The 12,782-nt window shown below is 42.7% G+C and overlaps 1 protein-coding gene across 1 annotated transcript; it reads right to left on the bottom strand.

The window, feature by feature from the left end:
• Positions 1-7,729: 7,729 nt before the first annotated feature.
• LOC125512353 (protein MARD1-like) lies at positions 7,730-8,395 on the bottom strand. The gene is made up of 2 exons (XM_048677444.1): positions 8,076-8,395; positions 7,730-7,973 (listed from the first exon to the last, which is right to left on the bottom strand). Exons 1-2 carry the CDS (start codon positions 8,354-8,356, stop codon positions 7,802-7,804), a joined length of 453 nt encoding a protein of 150 aa, XP_048533401.1. The 5' UTR covers positions 8,357-8,395; the 3' UTR covers positions 7,730-7,801.
• Between the last annotated feature and the right edge of the window lie 4,387 nt (positions 8,396-12,782).

The raw sequence follows: 12,782 nt of genomic DNA on the forward strand, positions 1-12,782 counted from the left end.
TACTCTAAACATTGCTTCCTGATGTTAAATTCTTGACATGTTATTTTCACTAAGTCTGTAACCTGATATCTTTTGCACTTTTGCCATGCTTGTTTGAACCTTCTATTGAGTGAATTAGCCGTAGCTCAGTGTTCATATGTTGTCAAGCATCTTGAGTGGATCCCTGCCATGTGTTTTTTGTTTATGTTAGAGTGCAGTTGCTTAGTTTTCTTGATGCATTTAGATGGCCTCGTGCTATTAATCGCAGATCGATGGCATATTTGTTTTGCTTGCCATTTGCAAACCGTGCATCCGATTCCGGTGATCTTTATATCGATTTCGAACGAAATCAACTCCTCTTTCCAGTGGAACTCTTGGTTTTCCAAGTTGAGGCCAGGTTCAATCTTTCCTTTTCAAATCATGCATATGCACCGCATATCACGTCCCGCATATCATGCCATGTTTTGCATCATGTTGCTTGTGTTCTTGCTTTGGGTAGAGCCGGGAGACGAGTACATGATCGAGGAGCCCGTTGAGTACGTTTACGAGGATCAAGCTAACATCAACTCAGAGAACTTTGCAGGCAAGATGACCATACCCTCGAAATCACTTCTATCTTTGCTTGCTAGATGCTCGCTCTTTTGCTATGCCTATGCTACGATACCTACCACTTGCTTATCATGCCTCCCATATTGCCATGTCAAACCTCTAACCCACCTTGTCCTAGCAAACCGTTGTTTGGCTATGTTACCGCTTTGCTCAGCCCCGATTATAGCATTGTTAGTTGCAGGTGAAGATTGGAGTTTGTTCCTTGTTGGAACATGTTTATTGTTGGGATATCATTATTATATCCTGTCTATTTTAATGCACCTATATACTTGGTAAAGGGTGGAAGGCTCAGCCTTATGCCTGGTGTTTTGTTCCACTCTTGCCGCCCTAGTTTCCGTCATACCGGTGTTATGTTCCTTGATTTTGCGTTCCTTACACGGTTGGGTTATAATGGGAACCCCTTGACAGTTCGCCTTGAATAAAACTCCTCCAACAATGCCCAACCTTGGTTTTACCATTCGCCACCTAGCCTCTTTTTCCCTTGGGTTCTGCAGACTCAAGGGTCATCTTTATTTTAAACCCCCGGGCCAGTGCTCCTCTGAGTGCTGGTCCAAAGTAGAGCCCTTTGCAGCGCCCCCTCGGGGAAACTCGAGGTTTGGTTTTAGTTGTACGGAGCGCTCATCTGAGTGTGCCCTGAGAACGAGATATGTGCAACTCCTATCGGGATTTGTCGGCACATTCGGGTGGCTTTGCTGGTTTAGTTTTACCATTGTCGAGATGTCTTGTAACCGGGATTCCGAGTCTGATCGGATTGTCTTGGGAGAAGGAATATCCTTCATTGACTGTGAGAGCTTGTGATGGGCTAAGTTGGGACACCCCTGCAGTGATTTCAACTTTCAAAAGCCATGCCCGCGGTTATGGGCAGATGGGAATTTGTTAATGTCCGGTTGTAGAAAACCTTAAACTTAACTTAATTAAAATGAATCAACAGAGTGTGTGGCCGTGATGGTCTCTTTTCGGCAGAGTCCGGAAAGAGAACACGGTCTTGAGTTATGCTTGAACGTAGGTTGTTCTAGGATCACTTCTTGATCATAGTTTATCGATCGTGCCTTTGCCTTCTCTTCTCGCCCTCATTTGCGTATGTTAGCCACCATATATGCTAGTGCTTGCTGCAGCTCCACCTCATACCTTTTACCCTTCCTATAAGCTTAAATAGTCTTTATCGCGAGGGTGTGAGATTGCCGAGTCCTCGTGACTCACAGGTTACTTCCAAAAACAGATGCAGGGACCGATGATACCGCTCCAGGTGATTCGACTGAGCTCAAGTGGGAGTTCGATGAGGACTCAAGACGATACTACATTTCCTTTCCATACGATCAGTAGTGGTGCCCAGTTGGGGCGATCGGGAACATTGTTGCTTTTGGGTTGTCTTTATTTTGGTTCCGTAGTCGGACCTTGATTGTATCTGGATGAATGTAATGATATTTATGCTATTGTGTGATGTGGCGAGTGTAAGCCAATTATGTACCTCTTTTCCTTATTTATTACATGGGTTGTGTGAAGATTACCCCACTTGCGACATTGCTTACAATGCGGTTATGCCTCTAAGTTGTGCTTCGACACGTGGGAGATATAGCCGCATCGTGGGCGTTATACTAGCATAGTTGACCAAGTCGTGCGAACTCTTACAGTGGTAGACTAGCAGATGTAGGGGATGTAGGTTTGTACTGTCTACCCGATCGTAAGGTGCTAGCACTTCTGAAAGGCTCTGTCTCGGTCATCCGTTTCTCAAACATCATGTAGTGCGAGAATCCCAACGGAGGAGATCGAGTCTTGTGGGGAAAAGTGCGCAAACCTCTGCAGAGTGTATAAACTAATCATGGTTAGCCGTGTCCCCGGTTACGGACGTCTTGAGTATCTAGTGCTTGGATTATCATGTGAATCTCATCATGTTACTTTAATTAATAATGTTGGGTTTTAATGATGATACCTAATTGGGATTGAGAGGATGTCTATCTTCTCAGTGTTTAACAACCACCATGATAGTTAAATAAAATTTATTCCTTTGTAGTAGGGAAAATTGGCTTTACGCAAAACTGTAACCATAGAGCTTTTCCACCAGCCAAATATGCATGTAGTATAGCTTTATTCCTTCATTATTATCTATGTGTTACTTTGCCAGCATATTCCATGTGCTGACCCGTTTTCGGGCTGCAACGTTCATGTGCAGACTTTTCAGACGACGAGTAAGGTGCCTTTAGGTCGTGGTTCTATACTCAGTGATGCCGTTGGAGTTGATGGACTCACTTATCTTCCAAGCCTTCCATTGTTATCGTTATTAGATGGCCTTAAGCCATATTTATTGTAATAAGTTCTCTTTTGAGACATTCGATGTAATAAGTGTGTGATTGCTCCTTTGTTATAAATCCTTCAAGTACTGTGCGTGTCAGCATTACTGATACAGGGATGACACTAAAGCACAGAGATCAGGCTGTTTGAGGTCTGGTCGCTACACCTCGCAGCAAGCGTACAAGATTTGACGAAACACAACTCCAGCCACCGCAAGTTCCAGAACCATGATTTCCAATCCAGACACCATAACGGAGGGGTTCATCATCCTGACTAGTGCCTCTCTGACGATATTAAACCTTGTTAAACCTTAGAATGGTATAAGAATTTTTCCCTTGTACACGGCAGCTTTTTGCCAACCGTAGGTTATAAGGTGAGGATCACCCAGACCCATTTCCTGCAGGAGAAACCACAAATTGTTGACCACCATGAGATATCGATAGTTGTTTAGTTTTGGCGCCAGACCCATCAGCTACGAAGACCTAGTCGCGGAATAACCTTACCAAGATGAAAGGATAGAAGAATTGTGGTAAAGGTTATGCCACTAACCAATAGGGACGTCGTGCAAGAACTAATGAAGCAAGTCAGCCAGCCGATGGACATGAAGCAAGTCCTCCGCCATCGCCACCGGCACCGCCAGGACCAAAGGTTACTACTGCTCCAAAATTAAGGTCAAAAGCATGGAAAAACTTCAATAGGATTTAACAACCTAATCCTGATGAAGTAGTGGCAGAGTGCAATATTTGTCATACTATACTTAGAGCGCCCTCGAAGAATGGAACATCTAGTTTGTTAAGGCATACTGCTCAAGTGCATCCACATAATACAAATGAAGTGAATAACTATTTTCTGAAAACTGAAAAGAATGCGGATGGCTCACATTCAGTTAGGAACACAAAGTTGGACATGGAAACTATTAGAGCTGCAATCTCTATGTTCCTAGTTGGGGGTTCACATGCATTTAGTGTGATAGAAGAAGTGGGGTTCAAAAAAAATGATTGGTGCTGCTTGTCCTCAGTTTAAGATTGTTAGTCGGTACACAATTAGAAGGGATATCATGGCAATGTTTGAAAGAGAGAGGACTGAATTGAGAGAAATTATCAGCAACAGCCCTGGTAGAGTTAGCTTCACCACGGACAATTGGAAATCAGATGTGACAAAGTTTAGTTATATTTGTATTACTTGTCATTATGTTGATGATGCTTGGAGACTGAACAAAAGGATAATATGGTTTAAAAAGTTGAATCCACCTTATGATGGGGCTACAATTGCTGATGAAGTCCATTTATGTTTTCGTGAGTGGAAGGTTGACACCAAAATAATGTGCATGACTCTTGATAATGCTGCATACAATGATTCAATGATCAACACTTTGAGAACTACATTGCTGCCTAAAGGTGTGTTACCATTGTTTGGAACCTTCTTTCAAGTCCGATGTTGTGCACACATTTTAAATCTGATTGTCCAAGCTGGTATGAAACTTATTGATAAATCTGCTGACAAGATTAGAGAGGGCATTCAATATATCAAAATTTCTAGCAATCGTATTCACAAGTTCTATGAAACTGCCAAGAACATTTACCATTTGAAAGAAGATAAAAGGCTGAGAGTAGATATGCCTCCAATTTATAAAGTGACATGCACATTGTCCGGGTCAAAGTATCCTACCTCCAATTTGTATTTCCAGTGTGTGTTCTTGGTTCAATCATGTGTCTTGAAGGCATCTAGTGAAGGACATGAGTTCATGTCTCCAATGCTAGCTCCAATGAAAGAGAAGTTTGATAAGTATTGGGCTGATTATAATGTCTTCTTGTCTTGTGCTGCTGTCCTTGATCCCCGTTGCAAGCTTGGTTTTGTTAAATACTGTTATGGAAAACTTTATGCCCCCGACGAGGCAGAACGTCGGATGCATGAAGTTAAGAAAACTTTGGAGAATTTGTTTGTTGAATATAATGGTGCTGCTGTTAGTCAAACATTATCAGATGGTGCTACAAACAGTAGGGGAAGTAGGGGAGATGGTTCTGATATGTTTGATGACTATGAGAGTTACATTCAATCTCAACGGACAAATGTAGAGAGGTCTCAATTGGATATTTACTTGGAAGAAACTCCTAGAAAATTGACTGATGAGTTGGATGTCTTGGAATTTTGGAGCAAATCATCTATGCGATACCCTGAGCTTGCATCAATGGCTCGGGATATTCTTGCTGTCCCCATTTCTAGTGTTGCTTCGGAGCAAGCATTTATCATGAGTCATAACGTTATAACACCTAACCGAGCTTCACTTAAGCCTAAGACCATCGAGGCTTTAATGTGTCTCCAAGATTGGTATCGTTGGAAGATGTCTCAGAATGAAGGTACAATCAACTGCCTATTGTTGTTTCATATTAACATCACCATTGCACACATTACCATTGATTCTTGTATTGTTTGTTTTGTAGAAATGAGCACTACAAGAGGTGGACCTTCAAGTTCTCATGCAGATGAGTTATCTTCAGATTCGGTTTGTATCCATTCATGTCATTTCTATCTAACTTACTATCTTGTCTTGTTTACCATATATCAGTTATGCACTCATTTACTACCTTGTCTTGTTTGTTGATATCAAACTTGCTTTTGTGCTTCATGCCATTCCTATTTTTCTTATTTTCAACTTGTGCTTTCATCCAGGAAAATGATGAAGTTTAGATAGCTTGATGGAACAAGGAAGAGATGGATTCAAAGGAGTCATCAGCTTGTGGCTTTGAACTTGCTATTTGATATCTTTATTATGTAATGGTTGTTATGTAATCGACTTGTTGAACTATGTGTGGACTTATTGAACTATGTTGTGGACTTACCGAACCATGTTGCGGACTTGTCAAACTATGTTGCTTGTGTCTTTGGACTTGAGAAATATGCTGCTGTTATGTAATAATGTAATGAATAGATTACATGTATATGTATATGCTGCTGTTTTGTGAAATGCAGCTGTTTTGTGAAATATGTATATGCTGCTGTTTTGTGAAATATGATGTTGTTACTTAAAGATCACATGTATATACCATGCTATTGTTTATAATGCTGTTGTTTGCTGAAATATGCTGTTTCTGTAACTTGTTGTACATAAGGATCATGAGTTTTCGGGCTTCGGGCCGGGCTATGGGCTTCGGGCTTTTCAGCCGGGCCGGGCTCGGGCTTGTAAACATGAATTTTTGTCGGGCTTTTTTCAGGCTCGGGCTTTACATTTTAGCACCAGGCTTTCTGGAGCCCGGCCCGAGAGATGCCCGGGTTTAGTTTGCAAGATTGCCTCCTTCACTTCCGGATGAGGATAAGATCTTTCTCTTGCACCTTAGGAAGCTAAGAAAGAAAATGATTTCCAACCCCTTATTGATAAAATGGGGTCTAAGCTAGGAGGTTGGAAAAGTAGAAAAATCACCCATGCTGACAGAATTACTCTTGCATAATATGTTCTTGTTGCCATCGACATCTTCCATATGTTCGTCCTCTTCCTACCCAACTCATTGACGGGGACATGGTTTGTCACCCCAAGGAGCTTGACGGTCTTAGTATCCTCGGTCTTGCTAGATTTGGGAGCGTGTTGTGCCTCTATTAGCGGGGTTTCCTTGGACCACTCCGGACAGGTCATGGGTCCTAATGATATGGATCTATTCATAACAGTCACCACCGTCACTATTGGGGATAGTATGAAAGATATAACACTACCAATTTTTCACTTGTGAGGCTTAAGCATGGGTCAAGGTGCCGCTTAATGACCACTGGATACGCTCCATTGGAGTTGTCAATTCTACTCAGCACAAAGCTCGAAAATGTTCAATGCGAGCCACAACTAATTAATGACTCCATCGTGTGGCCTGCATTAACACGTACCAACTTCAGTTTGTTGGCGCCATGATGCCTTTCATGGTTAGAAAATTTTGTAAGAGCACTGCTACATGGACGACATTCATCAGACGATACATGCACAACATGTCTATCACACCATTCATAGGCAAGTGTGAAACAACAACTAACGGCTGGATTAGCCATCGTTCCAGTGTCGTTCAGCGATGTATCCTCCGTGAAGTACTTCCAATTTTGGAACTACAAAGTTGGCCCCAAATGCAATAATTTCATGTGGCTTCTTCTTCACCAGAAGGCTGTTATGGCAGATCGGCTTGCCATCCGTAGATAGACTCACGACAAGATTTGCAAGCCTTTCCTGACCGGTTACGAGACAGATAAGCATCTGGCGCGCGTGAATGTTTTTCTGTTTTGGCCTGTGGTGTATTGTTTCAACTTGGCTCTCTATCCCTATAGGACGACACATACATTTGTACTTCTTTAATGATTGGTGGGACATGAAAATTATTGTTTGGAATGCTATTTCTTTCAAACGGTTACATTTGTGTTTTGGAATATTTGGAAAGAAATGAATATGCGGATCTTCAACAACTCGTCACAAGCTCAAAGAAGACCTTGAGCAAGTTTGGCTAGCATTTTTGCTGGAGATGTAGCCCTTTGTGTAATTTTTATTTTCTTTCCGCCATTTCTCATGTAGATAATTCATTTAGTACCTTTTTTTCTTTTCTCTGTCCTAATGAAATGGGTAGATCGCCTGGTTTTCTCGTAAAAAAGCAAAACAATATAGATACAATAGACACAGGGTAGAAGAAAATGGCTCATAGGTTCTTCAAGTGGCCGTGATCTGAATCAGGAAGCAAACAAAAAGAGGAGCAATTTTCCCTAGAAATTACAAACAAGTGGGAATATGGGCCCGTGATTCAAAAATGTGTATAGTAGTACGCGGTAGTACCATTCCCGACGTGTAACTAGGATATATGCTCTTCCTCTGTCCGTACGTACGTAGGAGCTCACGCTCTTCTACAGGCACGCATGCATGCTGAAACCGTGCAACGGCAAAGGCCTGATTGATGGTGGAGCCCTACTGTGGCTGCGGCCGCCGCACCTGGGGCGCGCTCTCTCTCTCCGCCGCCGCTGCCGCGGCCGCCTGCGCCTGCGCCTTGGGGGAGTTTTGCTTCTTCCTCCGGTGTCTCGCCTTCTCCGTCTCGATTTGCTTCCTCCTACACTCCTCGCTGCAGAATGGCGTGTCCCCTCTGAACGACCAAACGCATGGCGTGGGTGCACAATGTCAATAACATTTCTCTTTGCAAGCAAGGCGTACGTAGGCTCTGTCATGACGTGCGAGCGTGGTTGACCTGTACATGAAGATGTCGCCGGTGAGGCCTTTGTGGCAGCGGGAGCACTCGTTCAGGAAGTGGTGCGCCTCCCCCAGCTCCTCGTCGGGGACGACAAAGGTCACGGACGAGGGGTTGGCGGTGGGCCTAGCCACCGCGGCTCCCTTCTCCGCCTTCACGCTGGCTCCCTCGCCGTCGCCGGCGGAGGGGTTCGGCCGGAGGGCCTGCGCGCTGCCGTCGGAAAAGACCGCCGCGAAGTCGGGGTTGCCGAACGCGTGGAAGTAGGATGCGTTGAACTCCATCGGCCCCGTCAGCTGGCACGCAACCTGCCGCCGGGTCGGGAGCCGAGGAAGGAGGCGAAGGAAACCTAGAAGACGCGCTCGAGAGAGACAAGAAGCCAAGGGAGGCCGATTAATAGGCAAAGAGCTAACGGTTTTAACCGATTTAGCTTTAGCTATGTTCTGTTTCTAGGAGTAGGAGAACCACTCGATACACGCAGGTGGCCTTGATCTGGCCATGGAGAGCCAAAAAGGTAAAGTTGTGTCCTGGCATATGGATCGTCTAGTATCTGCAATTACCACGCACGTGTTTGTGTTCCTCACATGAACCTAAATATAGATACTAGTTTGCTGTTTATACAGCATGACACCCTGGATTTCCAGGAGATGCGCGAGTTATTTAAGCTCTTTTGCCGTGTTATCTGAGGTTGGTAGTAATGGATGAAAATGGCATGTGGCTTCTTTAAGCTAGTTATCTCATACTGTATAGACTAGAACTTGAAGGTGCGCTTTGCCGCGCTTCGTTCATATGGAAGAACCAACGATGAAAATAGGCCTTGTACGGCCTTAGGGTTTTTGGTGCCTTGGGATGTGCTTCTATCCTTTGGCCGTCACCCCTTAATCCTATATAAGTAGATCAATATCGTAGCGTTTTCTTTGGGCTTTGTTAGGATTAAAGTTTGTCATAACTGTAAATACGTACTTCATTTGTGTCCAAAGACCAGACCAAGACATTCACAGAACCCTAAACTTTCATCAATAATGCTTTCATCTTAAATTGCAATATCCAGATTGCAATCTTAGTTCTTGCTTATTCTTCGTTTGCGTGCAAGAATTAGACCTTCATGGCTAGGTTGATCGTGCTTCGGCGTGGTCAATAACCTTTTGGAGTTGCTTTACTGATTGCTAAGGTGCGACGTCTTCGCACGTTTTTAGTCGGATCGCCAAAATCTACTTCACCCAAAATGATAGTTAAGCCCCTGAACAAAAGAGGTATTGATCGAAAGGCCAAGAAACATCGTTCCGGTCTATATAAAGAGAGGAAAGCCTAACTTTTGAGGCAACTATCCATTATCACGAATCTGCCTCTCCCTTGGCAGTCATCAAGGGGGGAGAGACTCCTCCATAGATACCAGCACCATCTCCAAGGAAGAGAGGGGGGGGGGGGGGCAAAGGGCCGCCGCCTGCCGTGGCCGCCGTCCCTGCCCCCTTCACCTCGGGGCTGCACCTCTCCATCAACAACTCTCTCTCTCTCTCATGGTGAGGGGTGAGTAGTCCTCCTTCAGGGCTGATGGTATGTACTAGTGGCTATGTGTTCTTGAATGGGCTGATGAGTAGCTATGTGCTCTCTCTCTCTCTCTCTATCCCATGTTCTTCAAAGTTTCCGATCTTGATTGTATCTTGACTTTATTAATGGAGTTGGATCTTATGATGTTTCCCCCTCTATTCTTTTTGTGGTAAATTGAGTCTTGTTCATCTATGTGTTTCTTTAATTGGATTGAATCTTTTGGATTTGAGATTACAAGATGCATGTCTAGTATAACTTGCGGATACCTGTGATGACATGAGGGTATTCTATGTATAAAATGTTGAACGATAGCTATCATATTGTGTTGTCGTGGTATAATTTCCGGGACTATCCGTGAGACATTGTGCTGGTTCAATATATTAAGATTGGAAAGACGACTTTGAGGTGGTTTGCTGTTAGCGCACCTACATGATCTCATCCTACTTTCTCCGACAAAACAGGGAACTTCGGAGTGATTCTTTACCACTTTTGAGGGCGTATCATATTGTTCAATTATGTTAATGATGTTGAGAGTTGGCACTAGTGAAAGTGTGAATCCTAGGCCTTATTTGCAAGCATTGAAACACCATTTTTCATTCACTTTTGTTACTTGTTACCTTGCTGCCCATATTTATTCAGATTATAAAAAGCTACTTCTACCATCCGTATTACACATCTATCACCATCTCTTCACCAAACTAGTGCACCTATACATCTAGCAATTTGTATAAGGTGTGTTGGAAACACAATATACCACTTGTATTTGATTGAAGGATTGTTTGCGAGGGATCACTTTAATCCTACACCTCATGTGGATTGATAAACGTTATGTCATCCACTTGAGGGAAATTTGTTGTTGTCCTACAAAACTCTGCACTTAGAGGCCCAACAAAGTCTACAAAAGTAGAAGTTGTGTAGTAGACATCAAGCTATTTCTGGCACCGTTGCCGGGGATGTGAGTGCTTGAAGGTATCTTCTTTAGATCTTGCTATTGAATCTTTTAGAATTTTGTTCACTAGTTGGCTTATGAAAGAAGACTAAGGAGAAAATGAAGATGAGTGAACTTGGTTATCTTTATAAAGTTTATCTTGAAAACATTGGATTAAACATGGTCTTGATGTATTCAAGGAAGAATTTAAAAAGGTGATTGATGTGAGTTCCTTGAATGTTAATCATGATTGAAATGTTGTCAGTACATATTCTATGAATATGAGTTATGCTAATGATATGCAAAGCTATAAGCTTAGGGATGACGTGTTTGATGAATATGAAATTTCTAGTCCTTCTACACTGGAGGAGAAAATTAATTATGATGAGAATGTGTCTTCTATTTATGATGATTACAATGATGAAAAAGAATTTGAAAAGGCCATGACTTTTGATAGTGTTGATTCCACTACTTTGGAGAGTGTTAAGTCTAATTTTAATATTGATCAAAGTGGATTTGAAGAGGTCATGACTTTAGATAGTGGTTATTCCACTACTTTGGAGGATGTCTCAATTGATTATTATGAGAACAAAGTTGCTATCCATGATGATTATTGTGATGGCACATATGCTATAAACAATAATGATCCTAAAACTTATATTTTGATGTTCAATTCGGTTATGACAATCAAGTATCACATGCTAGTTATTTTGTTGAATTTTCTCCCACTACTCATGAGAAGCAAAAATGCTACACTTACATATGAGTTCTACATAACCTTACGCACCTTCCTTCTCCATTGATCAAAACTCCGCCCCCTGATTTTTAGGGTGGGCCCGCGCGCCCCTAATGACTAATGATAGTCCTCCAAATCAGCCCATGCATAACATTACGCAAATAAATCATGTAGATGTAGCATTGCTCTATGAGAAGAAACTTGCTTATTTGGGGAGTAATAATAACTTTATGCATATTGATCATGAAAAGAATGATTTATGTGATAGTCATATTGCTGATTTTGTTCATGATGCCACTAAAAATTATTATGATATAGGAAGACATGCTTACACATATCTCAATAATATCAATTTCCTCTCTTTATGTTGAAAGTTTTGAAATTGCACTTGATTTGCCTTCCTACGCTAGTTACTTTGTGCTTCAATGAATTGTTACTCCGCGAGAGGGGATGCATGGCGTACAACAAGATGGGATGCATGGGATTCATGCAAGCTCCTTTATAACTGATGGGGGAGCTCCTTTATAACCGACAGTGGGAGAATGAGCTCGAAGGAGGGGGGTGTCCGACCAACTATAAACAATCAGGACATGAGCACCGGTGAAGGTTGAATACGGGCAGCCGGGGTAGGCTTCTTGGGGGTGTGCCGACATAAATGGTGGTAGAAAAGAGGGCGGTGAGACAGTATGAATGCATAGAGGGTTCTAGAGTCGACCGGAGAGGGTTTTAGGGTGGAACCTGGGTGTCGGAGTCTGACATGGAGGACTCCTGAACTCACCCAAAGCTCTCCTAAATTGGGACCGGTTTGTGGGATTTCGAACGTCCGGATCGGTTCAAATGGATTTGGTGAGCCATATTGGATGGCTAAAAGTGTCCCGACCGCCCGGTCCGAACATTTTTGGGCATTTAGGTGATCCATGTTGGAGATGCCCTTGGCGTTCCCCAAGATTCTCTTCCGAGGAAGAAGTTGAAGGAAATATGCTCTAAAGGCAATAATAAAGTTGTTATTTATATTTCCTTATATCATGATAAATGTTTATTATTCATTCTAGAATTGTATTAACCAGAAACTTAGTACATGTGTGCATACATAGACAAACAGTATGTCCCTAGTGTGCCTCTACTAGACTATCTCGTTAATCAAAGATGGTTAAGTTTACTGACCATAGACATGTGTTGTCATTTGATGAACGGGATCACATCATTAGAGAATGATGTGATGGACAAGACCCATCCGTTAGCTTAGCATAATGATCGTTTAGTTTTATTGCTATTGCTTTCTTCATAACTTATACATGTTCCTCTGACTATGAGATTATGCAACTCCCGAATACCGGAGGAACACCTTATGTGCTATCAAACGTCACAAGTAACTGGGTGATTATAAAGATGCTCTACAGGTGTCTCTGGTGGTGTTTGTTGAGTTGGCATAGATCGAGATTAGGATTTGTCACTCCGTGTATCGGGGAGGTATCTCTGGGACCTCTCGGTAATGCTC

The sequence above is a fragment of the Triticum urartu genome, chromosome 6 (assembly GCF_003073215.2).
Source record: "Triticum urartu cultivar G1812 chromosome 6, Tu2.1, whole genome shotgun sequence".
In the NCBI taxonomy this organism is placed as follows: Eukaryota; Viridiplantae; Streptophyta; class Magnoliopsida; order Poales; family Poaceae; genus Triticum; species Triticum urartu.